Source organism: Dermacentor andersoni, chromosome 2, assembly GCF_023375885.2.
Source record: "Dermacentor andersoni chromosome 2, qqDerAnde1_hic_scaffold, whole genome shotgun sequence".
NCBI lineage: Eukaryota > Metazoa > Arthropoda > Arachnida > Ixodida > Ixodidae > Dermacentor > Dermacentor andersoni.
In genome coordinates, this window is record NC_092815.1 from 169,083,060 (window position 1) to 169,104,109 (window position 21,050).

The 21,050-nt window shown below is 46.5% G+C and overlaps 1 protein-coding gene across 1 annotated transcript; it reads right to left on the bottom strand.

Annotated features, from left to right (window-relative positions):
• Positions 1–15,710: 15,710 nt before the first annotated feature.
• On the bottom strand, positions 15,711–20,207 carry LOC126540897 (uncharacterized). Its single transcript, XM_050187719.3, has 4 exons — positions 20,181–20,207; positions 18,787–18,843; positions 18,046–18,197; positions 15,711–16,091 (listed from the first exon to the last, which is right to left on the bottom strand). Exons 2-4 carry the CDS (start codon positions 18,836–18,838, stop codon positions 15,768–15,770), a joined length of 528 nt encoding a protein of 175 aa, XP_050043676.2. The 5' UTR covers positions 18,839–18,843; positions 20,181–20,207; the 3' UTR covers positions 15,711–15,767.
• Between the last annotated feature and the right edge of the window lie 843 nt (positions 20,208–21,050).

The following is a 21,050-nucleotide window of genomic DNA, read 5'->3' on the forward strand; positions in this document are numbered from 1 at the left end:
AAGATGGGCTGGGTGGGAATCGAACCAGGGTCTCCGGAGTGTGAGACGGAGACGCTACCACTCAGCCACGAGTTCGATGCTTCGAAGCGGTACAAAAGCGCCTCTAGTGAATGCGGTGTTGCCTTAGAAACGAGCCGTAGAAAGTTCTACTGTGGTGTACATCAGTAATTATGAACATGTAACTTACAGAAGTCGCAGCTACACGAGTAGGGAAGTGCGTTTCCGCTACATTTCTTCTGCGCTTTTCGCACACGCAGAGCCATCTTGCGGCAAAGACAGAAGACCCCCTCCTCTCGATGTACGGCGCTGCCCAGACAGGTGGCGCGCCACGCGCGCATTGGGGTTGTGCGGGGACCGGTGCGAGGCACGTCGCGGCCCGGACTCCCTCTTCCCTGACGACGTTTCGCCTTGCTCTCTCACGGCTTGCAGAATCAAGCGTCCTTCCTTTCTTTAGATCACTATCTGTCTATCTCTCTGCCCGTGCCGATCACGACGTTTGGCTGGCGTGCATCGTTTCCCCCTCCGAGACACCAAGTTCTTTGGTTCGTTCCGCTTGCTCAGGCGCACGTTTCGTTGCCGCGCCGAACGCTGCGCTTCTCGACGCTCACCGCGTCCGATGCGGGGCGCCTCGTAAGTGATCGCTGCACAGTAGCCCATTGTCTTACACCCCTTGGCGGGTCGACGGGGAACGCTTTCGCGTTCCACTCTGGAAGGCGAAGCTTAAGCGTCCTCCAATTTTTTCTTTACTGTTAGTATACATTTTTTTCGAAAGAGTGTAATTGTGAACACGTTGTTTCTGTAAACGTTGAGAATATTTTACGCTTGCTTAGAGCAATATTAGGTCTTTCTTTGGCGGCGTAAGCTCTGCGCCACTAGGTGGCTGGACCGTGCAGACTGAGCAGGCCGCTCAAGTACGTCCACTCTATGCGTCTACGCTAAAGCTCCTTCATCAGCTTGAGCTTATGCCTCCACCCGTTCTTGCAAACGCCCAGCTCGCCTGCAGTCATGCCCAGCGCTGCGACAGAATGCTCACAACGCATGCTGCTTCGATAGCCCTCGCTTGGAGCCGCCTGCCAAGCGGCTGGCGGACAAGTTGCAGAGGCTACGCGCGCTCAAGCGCTTGCTCCTAGACAACTGGAAGTAGACGACACAACGTGCCATCATGACATAGAGTCATTGAAGACGGAGCTAAGCCTTGATCACTCGGCGAACGAGTTGAGGAGAAAATCCATGGCTATGGAGGAGGGTAACCTGCGGTCGTCCGTAGCTTTCTAAATATGAGACGCTTCAAAGAATTTGTGGTGCGAATAATTAACTTTAGCTGTACCGTACTGTCTGCAAAACTTGTCCGAGCCGTTTCAGGGGCCCTTTAACAGACAGAAAGCAGCACGCTTCGAAGGAAAGCTCGGCGGAAGAGAAGAGCCGTAAATTAGGGGTGTTACCATAACACGAAGAATGTTGACATCTTTAGCCCAGCTTTTTCGCCAAATATTCCGGTAACTACGTGTCTTTTCCAGCCATTTGTAAACAGGCTGACATAAGTTCAACAGAAAGCCTTCATTTTACTTATTATCATTGTTGAGCACTTTATGACATTCAACATACCTGTGGAGACGACGAGGCCAAACAAGCAAATCATGGCGAGCGTTCTCTTCATGATGTCTGCAAGAAAATCATATTTTTTTTGTATGTGAGTGATGTGATCAAGTATTGACTAAATAGGTTCCATAGAAAATTTTTACAAGATATAATGCTTTCGGAATAGGTGGATAAGTATTGCTTCAATAATAGCTTATCACAGATGCATATTTCAAGCTGCAAACAACTTTACGGAGAATAAAGAACTGCGCCTGATTATGTAAACGTCTATTCATAACTTCACCCTTTTGCAGATGTTAAACAAAGTATATTCTTAGACAATAACTTTAGCTAAGGCAATATATATCGTGGTGGAATTCCTGCTTTATAATTATAATTTAATTCTAGTTTACACTCGGCATCCGTATTTTTCCCCTTAGGGCTGAACCATACTCGCAATTGCTGTTTTATATTTCAAAACATCATATTTTCGGCTAAGCATTAGCTGTAGGAATTATTGGTCCAGTATAAATTTTACTATAGACGAAGAAATCACGCGGGCTTCCCATTTAAAAGTAGAAGTCTTATATCACCTAAACTTGTGAAAAGGCGACCTTGGAGAGCAGCTCGCTTGCAAATAAAACGGGATTTCCAACGGACTGGGAAATTGCGGTATTCTTTGATTTAATTGGTCTGACAGTTGCCCAATGTTCCAGTAATTTTTGTAGCAAAGTGCAGTCATACATCAACACAGCTACAAAAATTGTACATGTTAATTTACAGCGTAATGCACATCTCCATGACTGTTGGGACACATTACTGTGACAGTTAGGTAAAGCAAATAAACCATAGAGCAACACCACCTTCCGAAGCATTTTATTGTTTCATCAGTGCACTTTCCAAGTAAAATGTACAAGGGTAGAGTTCGTGCAGTGCACTTACCAACTCACAAAGCCTTTAACGCTGTATCGAGCTACCGGGAAGACTTCATACTATAGAAGATGCGACTAGGTGTGCTAGTTTTATATGCTGCATGTACTGATAACTTCCGCTCTTAATCGTCCTGAACAGAGAGATATGAACAGTGCAGAAGAAAATAAAGGAAATAATTAGGACAAAAGAAGCCAGTGCCCTTCTCAGTCCCTTCTCAGGGAGAATTTGCACCTTATCATTCGCTGTTTGTGTTTGAGACGGATGCTGAGCGGGGAAAAAAATCCCCCTAGGCAATTGTTAATGAGGTCAGTTGCTGATTTGCGTCCTGCTGACGATCGTCTTGATTAAACATAATCGGTGACGATGCATTTTGCAACCTTCGGGTGCAATGGTTCATTTGATGGTGATCTCAAGCACAAGAGGCGCGTTCGACGCCCACTTCAGCTTGCTGAATAAGAATCGTTCCAAATTTCCTAGGTGTAACAATGTTTTATGCACTGGTAGCGTCTGCTTGTCAAGCAAATTTGTACCTTTAGATCTATAGCTGTAGTTTTCTGCCTCTTTAGAGTCATCTCGGAAATGTAAAAAAACAATAACACTATCCATCTTTTGACAACCACGTTGTCGGCCCTCACTGTTGTTCAACTACAAACCAGAAAATAATGGTACTAAAACATGCATTGTCGCGTAGTTGACTGACTGCCAAATTTCTAATGCTTAATTTAAACAATACAAATTACGAACGGTGCATCACAAGGCAGTGCTTCTTCTAGGTGTGTGGGGGTGGCATAAATAATTTATTGTCGTCTATTTTTCGTGTTCTCCGATATTTGTGCATGTGAACCCCATTTCTTGCCCTACTGTGCCACTCATGCCTCAACAAGGTAACTTTGAAGAATGAACATATAAGTGTAATGGTTATATCTCGTAGGAAGATTGCCGCCACTCAGATCAATCGGTTGCTGAAAGCTGATTAATATATTGGCAACTCTTTTTCGGTGGAAAGTCTAGTTAGGCGTCGATGACCGCTCCCTATTGTGCATGTTATGCAAGCAACGTGGTTCCTCCTTGCCCTTAGGGAGCTTTTTAAAAAGGAGAGATTTCTTTAGGCAAGGATCTTTCTCATGCAGTGCATCGACGCTATGAGGGCGCAAGATACACTCAAATTTGGAACTTCAATTGTTCCTGCGTTTCATTCTTAAGCAAAGAAGACGGCAACCGTTAATTGGTTTATCTGAGAAACTTGCCCCTACACCTGCCGCAACTAGTCCCTGAATAGCAAGCAGTGCATAATGCACGTCAGACGCTTTGAGGCCTGACCGGCTGTTCTCCTTAATCATGATGGTCCTGACATGGTAGCAGCCTTTTCAGTTGGTAGTATTTGCCGCATATTCTTCAGCCTCTATGTCCCCTTCTCTCTGTCAGTCGTGAAACTGCATTCGAAAAGTACAGACTTGCGACGTCGAGTCCTTAAACAGCAAGCCACAAGTGACCATCTACAAAAAATGTTCATGCCGGCACTTCTTTCTCCTTCTCCCTCTGCCAATAAGGTCGCACTGAAGCCTGCACAATGACTTCATTCTCTGGACGTCGCCCTGGTGCACAACGACTCGGCCTATCCTGCTAAAGCTAGTTCAGGTGACGGAGTACTTTCATCATGGTGCGAGGTCGTGCGAGCATGATGTCTGCGACTCCCATCTCGATCGCTTATTAAGGAGGACTCACATTGTCTATTTACGTAAAATCGGTGGCACTAATCAATTCGGTCAGTCATGTGCGTGTGTTTGTGTGTGTGTGTTCGAAACAAAGAGACAGAAGGCGCGCAGAACACGGGCACCTCTCACTGCCATTATCTCGCTCACTTTGCAGTTCAGCTAAACAAAAGTGTAGATCCTAGTTTGATTCTATCTTATTCTGTTGTTACGAAATGTGCCGTTCTTTTGATATGTATAATGCGCACCTTTTACGAGATACGCCGCTCTTTCGATATACATAGTGCGCACTTTTACTCTTAAACATAGATTCAAAAACATTGACTTGGCTGCAGGCTGTGTGATAAACTCCATGGCATATACAAGAATCGCCAGCAAGATGTGATAGCGCGAATGGATTTGACAAGCGTGTTAGGCGCGAAATAAAATCTAATTTATCTTTGTGAAATGGCGTGTGTTACCACCGGGATGTTGCAACTGGCTCTGATAAACAAATTTATTAAACCTGTTTTACAGCGAAGCTGATAGCCTCTCGTCTGTCAGCATTTTTCGTGTGCGCGTCTATGGTAAAAAATGTGGGCCGATTTCAAAGGTTGTGTAATACCAGACTCACCCGCGGCGAAGGTGGAGCAGGACTCAAGGAGTCAGCAAAGCGAAGCGAGAGGTGCATACATGCTTTGGAATCACACATACAGCGTGCAGAACTGCATACGTTTCAACAAATACCAAGCACAAAGAAACTTCGAGATCGCTTAAGCTTCGCTTTAACAGCGGAACGTGATAGCATTATCGAGCTCCGTTGAGAGAGAGAGAGAGAGAAATGTATTTACCGAAAGGCAAAGAGGTCGGCCTGAGCTATAACTTGCTCATGCCTGCTACTCTACACTGGGGAAAAGGGACGGGAAGGGAAAGGGCTGATGGGTGATGATGCTATAAGGAAGAGATGCGTATATACAAATTCACAGAGTTGTAGCATCTCTAAAGCCGTGCGTCCAGCCGAGTGGCTTAGAGAAAAGCTATAGTGACACTTGTTATCAGGGCTGCGCTGTTTGCATTAGGCCAAGGCCCTAAAGGAAACTCTTCTGATAGCGGCCTCTTATGGATCTTTGCAATGGAAGAGGCCAGTTGCTGTCGTTCTTGCGCGTACGCGGGACACAAGCAAAAGATATGATCAAGTGTTTCTGGCACCTCACAGTATTCACAGTTTGGGCTAGTGTCACTGCCACCTATCATATGTCTATAACGGTTGGTGAACGCGACACCAAGGCGAATCCGGCGCACCTTGCTCGTTTGGCTTCTTTTGAGCTTGTGAGGCATACAAAATTTAATTTCTTGGTCCCATTTGTGCCCTCGCTTGTGTCGTCGATCAGGTTGGGTCCAGTGTTCCAACGTACGGTTGCGTATTACGCGACGAAGTAGGGCGTTTGTGTCTGTTCGTGAGAATGGGATGCGTACTTTATAAGCATTATCAAAAGCCGTTTTCGCTTCAGCGTCTGCCTGTTAGTTTTCTATCACTCCATAGTGTGAAGATATCCACTGAAAGGTGACATTGTGGCCATTTCTAGTTGTGTGGTCGAGAAGCTCTGTAATTTCTATAGCCATATAATAATATGGGCCCCACCCTTGAACACAGTCAATTGTTTCAACATCTGGCTTGCAATCGCAGAATATGGTCCATGCGTGATGAGGCTCCTCGGAGAGAAATCGAAGTGCCTCCCGGATAGCAACAAGTTCTGCGGCAGTTGATGTTGGTCCATGGTCTAGTTTATACCGCCGAGCGATGAAGATATGTGGAATGACGAAGGCTGCATTGGAGGCATATGGTGTGAAAGAGCCATCGGTATACACGTGTACAGTATCTCCGAAGTCTGCAGAAATGTGCAACAGGGTAAGTTGCTTCAGGCCAAGAAATTTAACGGATGACTTTTTAGTAATTCCAGGGATCTGCAATGTAACCCTATTGCAAAACCCAGTGCCACTGGGACCCAGTGCGCCAGATTATGGGCCCAGTGCAGCGCGCTGGATGCTAGGGCGCTGGGAAGGCACAGCATGCTGGGAGGCACTGGATACTCGCGTGAAAAACAGCTCTAGCGCGTTAAATACGCAGTGCCTGGCCGCCGCTTATATTTTTTTTTTGAATACAGAAAGCAACAAAGAGCGTTTAGTGCAATAAAAAATGAAAAAAAAAACCGTAAGAACAAACTTCCTCTGACCAGGATTTGTTCGTCCGACCTACAGATCCCAAGCCCAGCACTCTACCGCTACGCCAAGCCAACAGACGGAAATAGATGGATAATTTGCCATGTCAAAGCCGAGAAGCAGTTTGTTTCGCAAAGCTACGTCTCGCACAGGCATGGTTGATGCGCTATCGCCCAGCAACTAAAACTCACGCCTGCAACAGAAAGAAAAAGTTGCTGTCCGTATTCAGCAGCATGCTTGGAAGTTGCCACAACGTCGATTTTCACTTGCCATTGCTATTTTAACTTCGAAAAAAAGTGCTAAATGAACCGCCGACCCGGGATGGTGTATGGGCTGTTACTGACGATTTCGAAAGCCGTTTCTTGTTCTTCACGCAAAGGATATGCAACGTTTCCTTAGTTCAGTGATGCGTTTCAGTCAACACGCCTGTCTAGTCATATATCTTCGTCAGAGAAGCGCAGGCTAGTGCTGGGAGCCTGCGGCGATAGCACATATACCCGTGTTTATGACACGTCACATCGGCGGTCATCGCTTCTTGTGCTTGCACTGTAGACAGGAAAAAATTGTTTATTTAAGAAAACTGATGCGAAAGCTGAAATATAGAGGGGTTTATTCTTGTTAGAGTTCTTTATTCCTGAGCCTAGACGCGCCGATAGCGTGAGGATGTACTTGGCGGATACCCTAGGCCTAAGCTTCGGTGGGGACCGATCTCGGCGCGGGTATATATAGCTGGCTAAAGCTAAAATTTGTGTATTTGAGCCCCAGAACGTTTTTTAGTACAATAGAGAAAGTGGAAGCGTACGAATCACATCAGCTTTGTTATCGGTGTGATAATATCAGCTAGATATAGGCTTCGAACTCGGGGTTCGTTCGCGCGCGTCTGAACGACTTCTGCATTTCATGTCCACTCCACAACACTGCGACAACGGCGACAGCTCCCAGTCATACGTTACGTGCGAACTACTAAAAAACGCGGCGTCCTCTGCGTTTACGTGGTTTCGTTCAAGAATTTAGGTATCCGCCAAGTCAAAAGGGAAAATGAAAAAAAAAACAAAAAAAAAACAAAGTGATTTTCAGTTTCAAATGTGAATGAATAAACGGGGCAGCTCACGCACCTTTATTCCAAGCTGTGACAGGAAATAGGGTTTTATAACCCCAAGATATAGCGTTATTTAGGACGAGAGACTAGCATCAAGCGATGAAACTGTATAAAGCATTTATTATTCAGCAGCGCTCATCCTTGCGTATTGGAACCAGCGCGGCACAAACACAACCAGCGCAGTTTCCAGTGCGAACCAGCGAACTGCAGCGAGCACCAGCGCCTTTACAGCACAAACCAGTGCACCCCAGCGTCATGGCAGTGGAACCAGCGTCTCTTCCAGTGTGACCCAGCTCTTATGCAGCGTTCTCACTGCTGTCCCAGTGAGTGCCAGCGAGTGCCAGCGTACCCAGTTGTCCTTTTCAGGCGAGCAAGGCACACTCGGTTACTTGTATTCGGTCCGCAGAGCCGTTTGTGCATCCGCGTCTGCCAGCCTTCTTTTCAAGGGCTTTTGCAATAAACTTTCGCTTGATAGTGCAGAAGGTTGGAAAAAACGCTGCTGACGACGTGATAGCGTGAAAGCCTTCTGCATGATAGCGTGAAAGCCTTCTCATAATCTCTATTAAATAAAAACAGCATGACTACGGTGAAATTACAAAGCAGCAATGGCTATGACGAAACGATGACGGGCGCAATCGTTCAGTTTTGGCTCTCCGCTGATGTGCGAAGAGCTATACCATTTTAGGGATCGAGATGCAAGTCGAACACTCCTCTCTCATTCGTGGAAGTGCACATGGCGTCACGAGCGCTAGCCTCAATTGAAGCTGCCTGCTTACGCCTCCGTTCAGGGGAGCTTTTATGATGTTGTTGCGCAGCTAGCTACGGCACAAAGTGCGCTCTCCTCCAAGTGAACTCCTGACTACCGCTCAAAATGTCGAATTGCCGACAAGAATTAGCCTAAGGGAACTATCAGTCAGCACAAAAAGTGAAATATATATATATATATATATATATATATATATATATATATATATATATATATATATATATATATATATATATATATTGTAATGAAGTAGACGCGCCTCGTGTTTTGGATAGCAGCTCAGAGACGACGACGACGACCCGTGCTGTGATTTGAGAGAGAGCTCGGGCTGTTCGCTGCTGCTAGGCTGCTGTCTATCTGCTGTTTCTCGCCTTCAATTAAACATCATTACATTTGGTGGAGATTGCTGGAAACCCTCAAGTCACCCTGAAGCTGCGCAATCGTACGTTGCCCACCGTCACCATGACCGATTCACCAGCACCGAGTGTGCCCCCAGGCACTTGCTCCGGCGTTCTCCATCAGCGCGACGCAGTCATCTCTTGCGGGACCGGAGAACATGACGTCGAAGACCGGCTGTCCTCCTATGAACGTGTAAGCGCTCACAATAAGTGGGACGACCAGTCTAAACTGAATAACGTCATATTTTACCTTGCCGATGTCGCAAATTTCTGGTTTAACCAGTTACTGAACCTTGTTGCATTTATGCAACATTCCGATGAATGGCGCTAAAAACAGAAGCAAAGTCCGGTTAGAGCTGCCTGTACATATCGTTGCATTTCCACAACATTCGTCTAAACATACGGCGCCTTGTGCTGCCATCTGGGCTCATCCTTCGCATCTTCTAGCAAAACAAACGTGGCGGAGGCTGCACGCGCCCACGTGCAGTGATACAGGTAAGTTTTGCCATTGGTAAATACAATTCTCCATAAGACAAAGCGCAAGAAAATCTTTACGCTAAGCTCCACATCCTGCTGACTCTGTAGATTCAAAAAAACTTTGTTATCTCGGAATAGTTTGTTCCTGGCGACGGAACGTTGCTATGTTGCGTAAATGCAACAACGTGTACGTGGTTTACTTTCTTCGGAAAAGTGAAATCGCAATCCACCACTTTTATGGTTGAACAATTCCTCCTGACAGTGAAGGCAGCGACCTTTCCAGGAGTGACAACCAAGAGGGTAAATCTGTCTCGATTCTATAGGTGCGCAAGATGTTTTCTGGCCGACTTTCCTTTTTTTTTCAGAAGGATACGGGCATCCGCACGCTACCGTGTCCCGTCGTCACGGGCAAAACCTTACGTGTGTGCTTCTATGTTCTAAATTTTGACAATAATGCGAAAATACTGCATTGTTTCCTGTCTGCACGGGGATCTGCATGACATACAGCACGAAGTGTGGAAACCACTTGTGCTGCACAAACAAAAACAATTGCTTCTTTTTGTTCCACACAAAAACATAAGTACACCAATGATCGTCACGGGCAAATAAACATCTGAGTATGAATTGCACTAAGCCCTAACTTTCATCTTCAACTTCTTTATTTTCAGGTTGTTGCAAATAAGCAACATACCCTTTCTCTGCAAATTCAAGCCACAGAAATTCGCTAAAGTTAGTTTCCAATGGAGTACAGCTACGTTTATGCTTTCATATAACTCCACGAATAATATTTTGAGGAAACAAAAAATTGTGCAGTTAAGAGTCAAGTACCACGAATCTGACATTTCGAGTTGGTCCGCATTTAAGACACATTTCGCCGACGTGTTTGGTCATCCCGCTGTCCGCAAGCTACGCGCCGAACAGCGTCTACGCCAGCGCGCACAGCAACCGGGCGAGAGCTTCCCCATCTATATTGAGGATGTCTTGGATCTCGGCGGCCGTATTAATCCAATGATGGCAGAGGACGAGAAGATCAACCATATTCTGAAGGTTATTGAGGACGACGCGTTTCAAATGCTGCTGGCCAAGAGTCCAACCAGCGTCTTCGTACTCTTCAAACTGTGTCAGAGTTTCGACGAATTGCGCCGCCAACGTAGCATCGCTCCTCAAAACGTCCCACAAGCTGACTCGACCTCGGCCATTGCAGCTGCCACGGACCATACCTTCTGCCACGGACCATACCACGGACCTTCTGCTCTCGTCCTTCAGCTCAAGGATTTCATACGGGAGGAAGTGGCCCGCCAGCTGTCGCTACTCCCTCACAGTCAGGAGCATGCCCCAACACTGACTCCGGCCGTGCAACAAGCCATCCATGCCCAAATATCTGACGCACTTACCCCCGTTCGCCCACCAGCTCCTGTGACGGCACCAATCTCCTATGTTGACTACCCGCCGTTATTCGCGTCTCCGACGGCACCTCTCTCTTATGCCGACTACCCGTCGCCGGTCACTCCTCCACCGCTCAACTATGCTACCGCTGTCGCACGTCCACCCCCACCGTCATATTCCGTCCCACCTCCAACGCACCGGGTTCCCCCTGCTCCCATTCCACGACAGCCACCCCAGCCTCTTCGTCGAGCCGACACGTGGCGCACGCCAGGCAACAGGCCTATTTGCTTCGCTTGTGGCATCGCTGGTCACGATGCGTGCTTTTGTCGTGGTAACATGTCCTCGCACCGTGACGCCTTTGACCAGTTTCCCTCCGCGCCACAACATCCCTCCGACGTACGCTGCCAAGACGCCGCTGACTCGCCGCTGAGACCCTTCTATCGCGACCGCCGTTCAGACAGTCGCCGTTCTCCTTCTCCACGTCGACGGTGGCTGTCACCTATGCGTCGTCGGCCACCTACTGCGGAGGGAAAATGACTAGTGCAGTTCCGGAGGCAAGAACTGGAAGCTCATCGAGCTTTCTAAGGTCTCAATTTTAACCACAGAATGCCATTGACCTCCACGTTGAGGGAGCATCCGCCCAAGAGCTTATCGATACCGGGGCCGCCGTTTCCGTCATCCACGATAATGTTTGTCGCAAGTTGAAAATGTCATGACCTCTCCATCTGGCATGGCACTCTGCACTGATAGCGCGCAACGCATTCAACCTACAGCGGTATGCACAGCCCGTGTAGTCATCCAAGACATTTTGTAAATGATAGTTTTTTGTGTGGCCTTCCTGTTCTCATGATATTATCCTCGGGTGGGACTTCCTGTCACGTCATAGTGCCATAATTGATAGTTCTCGCGCGGAAGTGGCCCTTTCGCCGCTATGTGACTCCCCGTTCATCGGCGCCGACCTCATTTTTCACAAGGTCATCGTTGATGATGATACTGATATCCCTCCGGAGACGTCGGTGCTTGTGACCTTGTCGTGTACTGCCGTGCCAGACTCAACTGCGGCGTTTACGCAATCTGACATGCTTGCTCACCGCAAGGACTTATTTCTCCCATTCGCCGTCCTCACGGTTAGGTCTGAATCCGCTTTGATACCCATCTGTAATCCGCACCGGTATCCAGTGACCACACAGCGTGGTAAGACGTTAGGATTTGTCTCGAGTGTTGAAGACCTTGACGTTCACGATGGCGCCACACATTTGCATCTGGATGACATAACTCCCGGCTCCTCAACACCGCCCTTAGCAGTTTTCGACAACGCCATCGCCGTAGACCTTTCGCCGTATCATCGCACTAAACTTCTTGCTCTGCTGAACGACTTCATTTCTTCGTTCGACTACAACAAACCATCTTTGGGTCACACGACAAGTGTGTCTCATACTATCGACACCGGTTTCCATGCCCCTTTGCCACAGCGTGCGTATCGCGTTTCCGCAGAAGAGCACCGAGTTATCGCAGAACAAGTGGACGACATGCTGCAGCGCAGCGTCATTCAGCCTTCTCAAAGCCATTGGTTGTCAGCTGTCGTTCTAGTGCGAAAAAAAGATGGCACCATTCGGTTTTGTATCGATTATCACCGCCTAAACAGGATCACAAGAAAAGCCGTCTACCCACTGCCTCGGATCGACGATGCTCTTGACTGTCTGCAAGGTGCCGAATATTTCTCGTCTTTAGATCTCCGCTGCGGCTATTGGCAGGTTCCCATGGCTGAGGCTTACCATCCAAAGACAGCTTTCATCACTCCCGATAGCCTGTACGAGTTTAACGTTATGCCTTTCGGACTCTGCAATGCTCCCGCTACCTTCGAACGCATGACTGATACCATCCTTCGCGGACACAAGTGGAAGACTTGTTTATGTTACCTGGATGACATAGTTGCTTTCTCACATAATTTTCCGACACATCTCGCCCGTCTGCATGAACTTCTGACCTGTCTCACTTCAGCTGGCCTACAGCTCAACCTCAAGAAGTGCCGTTTTGCTGCCCGAACATTAGCTGTCATGGGTCACGTTGCCTCGAAAGACAGTATCCTTCCTGATCCCGACAAGCTTCGCGCAGTCGCCGAGTTTCCGAAGCCCGCATATATCAAGGCCCTGCGAAGTTTTATAGGCCCCTGCTATTATTTTCCACGCTTCGCGCGGAACTTCCCCTTTATTATCGCACCCTTGACGAAGCTGCTTACCGCAAGCAAAGGCATTTCCACGTGGTCATCAGCATGCCATGAAGCCTTTTACAAGTTACGCGAGTTGCTGACTTCCCCACCGATTTTTCGTCATTACAACCCAACTGCGCCGACAGAGGTTCACACCGACGCCAGTGGTGTCGGCCTTGGTGGGGTCTTGGCCCAACGGAAAGCCACGAATGAAGAATACGTCGCGGCTTATGCCAGCCGTACCCTTAAAAAATCTGAGATGAATTACTCTGTTACAGAGACGGAATGCTTAGCCATCATTTGGGCATTGGCCAAGTTTCGTCCTTATCTGTGCGGCCGTCCTTTCACCATCATCAGACCTTCACGCCCTTGGCTTTCCTCCTTGAAAGACACGTCGGGCCGCTTCTCACATTGGCCGCTTCGCCTATAGGAATACGAGATTCGGGTCGTGTACCACTCTCGTCGAAAGCATTCCGACGCTGACGCGCTCTCTCGCTCGCCGATGACACCTGATGTGGCTTCTCTTTCCGTTCCTTCTCCGATCTCAGACCCGTCACTACTGACCGCTATTGACATGCCCTCCGAGCAACGCAAGGACCCATCGCTCGCCGTGCTGCTCAACTAACTTGCCCCTCCATCGGTCGTTCCTTCAACGGGGACGTTACACCGTCCAACGGCCTATGCTTTACCGTGCGAGACAACACTCTCTACCGCCGCAACTATATGCCTGACGGTCGAAAATGACTTCTGGCTATCCCTCATCACATGCGCTTCGATATGTGCACGTACTTCAACGCTGGCCCTCAAAGCGCCCACGCCGGCGTCCTAAACACCTTCACAAGACTGCGTCAACAATATTACTGGCGTGGAATGTATCGGTTTGTGCAGGAGTACGTTTGATCATGCACCGCCTGCCAGCAAAGCAAAACTACCTCACTGCGCCCTACTGGCCCGCTCTGCTCGACCGTTCGACCGCATAGGAATCGACCTCTATGGCCCGCTCCCATCCAGCGGATGTGGAAACTGTCGGATTTTTGTTGGCGTCGATCACCTGACGCGTTACGCCGAGACCGCGGCTCTCCCCGCCGCGACTGAGCGCGAAGTTGCGATGTTCATTCTTCGCCACGGTGCTCCTAGAGAACTACTCAGCGGTAGAGGTCGTGTCTTCTTGCTAGAAGCAAAACAATCCCTCCTTCGAGAGTACCGGATCATTCACCGGAAGTCGACCGCGTATCACCCCCAAACAAACGGTTCACGGAGCGCTTCAACCGAACACTGAGCGAAATGTTGAGCATGTACGTTATGTCCTACCACACTAATTGGGACACCGCACTCCCATTCCTTACTTTCGCTTATAATACCGCGACACAAGCGACATCTGGTCTTTCAACTTTCTTTCTCTTGTATAGGCGTGAGCCTTCGTGACCTCTAGATACTATCCTGCCCTACCGACCTGACGCTTCCGAGTGCACAACTATTTCAGAAGTCGCCCGACAAGCCGCCCAGCTAGCTCGTTCGTTGACCAGCGAGGATCAGGGGCGTCAGTAAACAAGACGCGACAGTCATCAGGCCACGCCCACGTTCCCAGCAGGGAACGTGGGCGTGGCCTGATGACTCTCTTGTTTGGCTAAGGATACCGCCTCACACGCCTGGCCTTTCTTCTAATCTATATGTACTTGCGCGGTACTGCGGTCCGTATCGGATCATCGACGCCTCTTCCCCTGTGAACTATCTCACTGAGCCCGTCACAGCATCTCAGGATCTTCGTTGTCGAGGTCGCGAGACGGTGCATGTTAGCCGGCTGAAGCCTTATTTCGATCCCCTCATCATCTCTGATTCGCCAGGATGGCTCCTTTTCACACCCGGGGCCAATGTAATGAAGTAGACGCGCCTCGTGTTTCGGATAGCAGCTCAGAGACGACGACGACGACCCGTCCTGTGATTTGAGAGAGAGCTCCGGCTGTTCGATGCTGATAGGCTGCGGTCTACTTGCTGTTTCTCGCCTTTAATTAAAAATCAATAAACACGATGTATATATATATATATATGTGTGGGGGGGGGGGGGGACGCGAAGAAAGGCAGGAATACGAGGCGCCCAATTTTTCTGTCATATCAAAGAAGCCAACAAACAAGGACACCAAGGACATTGTAAGGGAAATAATTGTGCCTATTATTTGAATTATGGAAATGATAACTCAATGCAAATGAAAGGGTATGATAAACAACTGACCGAATCTGGGATACGAACCCGCATCTTCACATTACGCGTACGAGGCTTTTTCTAATTGAGCTACCTCTGAACCAATTTCCCATCCACTTTCTGGTGCATTTACGCTTATCTACTATAACTAGCCGTGGGAGTGTTTGCCAGCTCTACCACTCACAAGCCATGGCGGCGGATGTATAAAGGCCTTGTGCCACAGGCGTCACGCGCACATGAACTTTTCTCCTTCTCGCAACTGCTCAATAAACCCATATATGCTACCTGATGCCACAAAAACGAGAACGAAGTTTCCATTGCCTATTTTGTTTCGACATTGCTTCAGAAGATTTTGTCATTATTAGTTTGATAATTCTGATAACTCTGATAATTTGGAAGTTTGCATAACTGAGAGGAAGCAGTAGCGAGAACTTAGGATTCGACTGGTGCGAAAAGTTTGATTAGTTTCAAATATTGGGGAATGCCGAATACTTCCTTTTTGTATACCGATACGAAATCTAGTGTGTAGTATTCGAATTGTAATCGGAATTTCGAATATTTACCCACTTCGATTTAAAACCTCCTACATTAAGCTTTTTTTTATCTTTTACAGGACATTCTCTACTGGGTTCATATTTTTCCGCGAATCTCAACGAAAGCGTGGAGAATGCTTTGCCTGGAAGCATGAAAGAGTTTGCTGGTTACACCGATTATCACAATGCTGGCAATAGTCTAGTTTTCAGGGACACTTGATAGACCAGAAAAATCACTTCATTTAATCCAGCCGTTTCAATCCGATACCTTATTTGATTAGATCTCAGGGTTGTGCAATACCCTGCTTTGTTGTATGAGCCGCTGCCCGACACGCTCAATGTCACGGCTCAGGTTCTTCACAAGATCGATCCTACTGTCGGAGTCTTCTGAGGCGTAGCCCATAATGGCCTTGACTATTAGGTCGGCGAGGATCTCGGCAGTTTTTCGTTTCAATTTTTGTTTAACGTCGCTAGCAGCATTTGAGATGTGGTTAGAGGCTTCATGGTATGCACCCACCACGGCTTCCTTGACCGTTGTTGGGGCATTTGACACCGCCGACTTGATTCTTTCCCACAAAACACTTGCAAGGTACTCTTCGGTCTGAAAAACAAGAAAACGTTTCCTATAATTTCATGAGAGTGACGATACCACCTTAAGCTTTATAATTTATTTTTACGGAAAATGTGACACATTGTAGCTGAATCACAAGCAATCCCGCTGTGCTAATTTTGCTATAAGTATAACTATTAAATTTATTTTATTTGTTTAGAACTCTACGGGCCTAGAGCCTTGGTTCAAAGTTTGATAGGTCGTACAGGTTGTGGTAAAGATTTCCTGAGCAATCATTTGAAGATGCATGGTATCACGCACGCACAAATATGACAAGATCTCGATGAACGCTCGCTGTCACAACGCTGGCTTGACGAAGAGCGTAAACAGCGCGAAGCAAATGTTTAACCACGGGATACATTTTAACACAACTGCTAACGGCTTCAAAGAAACGCAAAGAAAATTTACCGCATATTACAATACTGTCTAATGCGAATTTTGAGCGCAGCTCTATAGGTGTTTTCATTTTGCAAAATATTGGCTGGCACGGACAATTGGTCTCATGCGGCACGTTCAAAGCGGAGCGAAATCGGGCGCGGCTGCTTAGCTCATCGGGGGACCGCTAGAGGCGGCATGCGGGGGACGCACGGGCGCCATTCACAGCTGCCGTTGCAGACAGACATCCGCTCATACAGCGCTTGATGTCCATACAGCGCTATCTCGCAGCCATTGGCGCTGTAGAGCCCGTCTTGCGCGGCACTACGCTTTTCTTCTCACGGTTTCGACACACCTTGCTCCTCCGCTTTCCACCTCGCAGTTCCTCTGCACCCTCTTCCTCCACTTCCTCCTAGCGCATTTCTTCTCTATTGCTTTCGTTCATCTTCCGCTGCGATCCGCATTCGCTTTCATCCTTCGCTGTATTCATTGGCCCGGTTACGAGGGACAACAGCGACGCTTGATGTAGGAACGGGCACCTAAGAGCTGCGCTCTAAAATAGTAGTAGAAAGCGTAAAAGCCGGGAAAGGACCGACAAATTAAGAGTATAAGGAACATAGTGCATGTAGTGTTAAGTAGTAGTATTTATTAGCATAATTCTTGATTCTCGCAGTAGCCGTAACATTTCTTTTAAATGAGCGTTCGAGATTGCTTCGGCGTTTTTAATTATATGCACAGACGAGTAATAACAGTGGTATTTTACATGAAAATTTTCTCTAAATTTTCAATAACTAAAAATCACCACTGCAAGGAACATCAGAAGTTCCTTAGTATTACATAAATTTCCTTTCAGCTATTGCACTTGACGTCCCAGGCTTCAGTTTAAGGGCTAGGTAATAGCGTTGACAGGATAAAAAGATATCTGCACCCTCTCGCACGATGTCCCCTAATCGCCTGAGCATTCTTTCAGTACGTATCATGGTTCTCATATGATGCCTGACGTAATTCCGAATACACTATATCGATTTCTTTTGTAACTATTCTCGCAAGTTCTTCGTCATTAGGAGATCAGCGATTCAGATATGTCTTTGCGAGGGCATTTAGCAAATATTACTAGTGCTGTAATCGGAAGGCAGCATAATGGTTGCATAAATGCGCGACACGCCTAATACCGAGGTATAAACAGATACCTCATAGCTAAATCACATCTTAACCCTTGTGACAACGCAGAATTACCTGCCTACATTGTTGACTTTCTGTGTTTCTTCCAATGTACGGATACTTGTACATTAGATACGTCTACATTGTACGTTTAAGTGTTTCATCTATTGTACGAATGGTGGACTTGTCAAGCTGTCCAATGGACAGCTTCCCCCCCCCCCCCCCCCCATCTCTACCTTACAAGATGGAAATAAACTTCCATTTCATTTCATTTCGTTTCGTTTCATTTCTTATGCACATCGTTCTGATGACGGCAAGAGATGGAGTAGAGAAGCCGCTCAAATGTGCCAATCATTAACCTGGATATATGTTGATATATGTAAAAGTTATGTTTGTTCTTTCTCTTTACCTCAACGGCAAGTTGATTGTCTCCGTCCAACTTGCGTGCCACACTGAGGAGGATCTCCCCTATCTGAAATGCTTCATCCGCAGCAGAGTTTGTCTGCCCCTTGAATATTGCGTCAACGCTGGGGATTTTCGGAGTCAGCGTTACCGCCATGGCTGTAAAAATACGAAGCGGTCTTTCGGTGATATTTATCATGCGCAGTCACATTATTGCTACGCTCTTCCTAAAACCGTCCCTCTGGTATCGTTGTTTCATTCCGTGCTGAGATGACGGCCCATATTATAAAATTTCTCCTAATATGAAAATGTTGCCAGTCTTCGAGCGTTTCCTCAGTTTACAATCAGTTTAATATCAACATTGTGGTTCTTTAATAAATTATTACTGCTCGAATTTCAAAATTGTAGCTGCGGCCGGTACGTAAGAGATTTCTTACAGCCGCAGTCAAATAAAATGCTTCGCTGACTGTAAACAAATGCAACATTATTTATAACATCAGTGAGTTTGTTTCTTTTTCAAGGCATAAATCTGCACATCATTCACAATAAGGGAGAGGAGAGGAGCGTAAGAGCATTACAACATAAACAGATGACGCCTAAAGTTTCTTAGCGAAGTGAATGAAGGATTTGCTTATTGTGCTAAACTGGCAGCTTTTTGGTGCCATCATAGACAGGTTGACATCGATTCAACTTGAAGCGTTCAGTTTTTCTCATTATCATTGTTAACGTGTTATAAAATTAAACCTACCTGTGGAGGCGATCAGGCTGAGTACGCAAATGGCACCGCTAGTTGCATTCATGATGGCTGAAAAAAATGCACATTTGTATACCGGTTTCCTGATGAAGCGTTGAACCAAGTAGGTAGACTTCAACATTTTACAAGATTTAAAGTTCTCGAGGTGATTCCGCGAATATAAGTACACACCAGAATTTGCCAATTGGAAGATCTTGAAACGTACAAAACGTAACACCAGCCCATAACAGAGACCATATAACACTAGCAAATTATGATCGCAGAGACACGTTTTGATTAAAACAAATTAAATTATGGGGTTTTGCGTGACAAAATCACTTTCTAATTATGAGGCACGCCGTAGTGGAGGACTCCGGAAACCACCTAGGGCTCCTTATTGTGCACCTAAATCTAAGTGCACGGGTGTTTTTGCATTTAGCCCCCACCGAAATGCGCCTGCCGTGGCCGGAATTCGATCTCGCGACCTAGTGCTCAGCAGCCCAACCCCATAGCAACTGAGCAATCACGGCGGGTAAACACGTTTAGACGTAGAAACAACGCTATAGAGCTTATAAAGGTGCGGTCGATTATGATAATGTAAATACAAATCTTCAGAAACTGCTGTTCGACTGAAACCTTGCATAAAAATTATATACAACGCCTACACTTGTTACGGACCTGTAGGTCATTTTGGCAATTTCCAAACCAGCAAGGTTGTGATAAGGTGCGTTTTGATTTGACATAAAGCTGGACCACCTGAATTTAATAATTCTTGGCACACTTGTATTAGTGACAGTTATGACAGCAATAAATTAATGATCACTGCTTTATTTTTGAAATTTCTTACTTCTGGAAAAGTTCTAGCAGTAGAATTTGATTGGATAAGTTGAAGTTCGACATTATTGATAGGAACATAGTGCCTTATTGTTTAAAATAGTAACACTGTATCGCCAATATAGATTAGATATAGGTATAGATATAGATAGGTATCTAGAGGGTATCTCTCTCACTAATAGAACGTCAATTTTGACCACGTGAGTAATTATCTTGTTTTCTTAGGTAGCATGCCAGTTACCCAGAGCTGTTAGAATTTTTTGTTAAAATGTGCCTGTAGAATTCGCAAATTTTCACATTGCTTGTGTCAAATTTGTATGTACACTACCTCCCGACGGATGTAGTGAATGACTTCAGCAACTAGAGCAACACATGTAAACACAACGTAACACAACAAAACGTAAACTAGGGCAACACATGTCTGCATCGTCACATATACAGGAAATCTTGAGAAAACAATAAGATCTTCCATGGTTGTTTCACAGAGCTTATAGATATAGAACGCTTAAACATACGAACGTACATTTTATGTAAACTCAAGGGTGGTTTCACTTACGAGATGGAAATGCCTTTACCTTTATAGAAGGACGCCGGCACAGCTTCGTCGTATAGAAAATGCTACTAGTGGCCTGCTTTTATGTGTTTTAGGCACTCATACATTCTTACCTGTTTTTTTCTTTATCAAGAAATATCAGGAAAGCAGGTCATAATAAAAAAATGAAGTGGACAGAGGAGACAATGCTCGTTGAAGTCACCCATCGATTACCGAAACAACTGAATCACCCACCGATCCTTTGTCCCTTATTGTTCAGTGTGTGCCGGATATTGCCTGATCTTGCCGAATCTGTCAGCCGGATCTTGATTCGGAAGAAAGGTTGCTCTTTGGAAATTCTGCAGATCCGTTACTCAATTCGATTGTGCAAACGACTGCCATCATTCGACACAATCGGTCGCCAGCCATTTTGATTGCTCGTCGAAGAGTGCTTCTACATGTTTCTGTGTATTTACCATTTGAGCAGTACAATAAGTACCGATTACTACTACGTTACAAAATGAGTCGAAAGTATAACTTGAGGCTAATGTCAGATTTGTGTCAATGTGCACCTTAATTAGCGCTCCAAAGAAGCGTTCAGTTTACGGAGCAAAACAGTCTGGACGAATTTGTGTAGGACAAATCAAGGCTCTAACAGAGAACATCACTTAAGCAGACTTTTAAATGAACGTATTTCTTCTGGTATAAACGCCCTCGATATGAGGCACCGTGATGGCAAATTTTTCCTTCTAAGCAGCTTTTGGTAGTTTTAGTAATACATTATCATGTGTAAGCAACGAACACGGCACCGTCACTACCAGGCCCTGTTTTTATCAGAATCCGAGGTGCCTCAAACACATTGAGGAGACAGTCCCGCAAGTGGCGGGCTGCATGCCTGCAGCCTCGCTGCCAC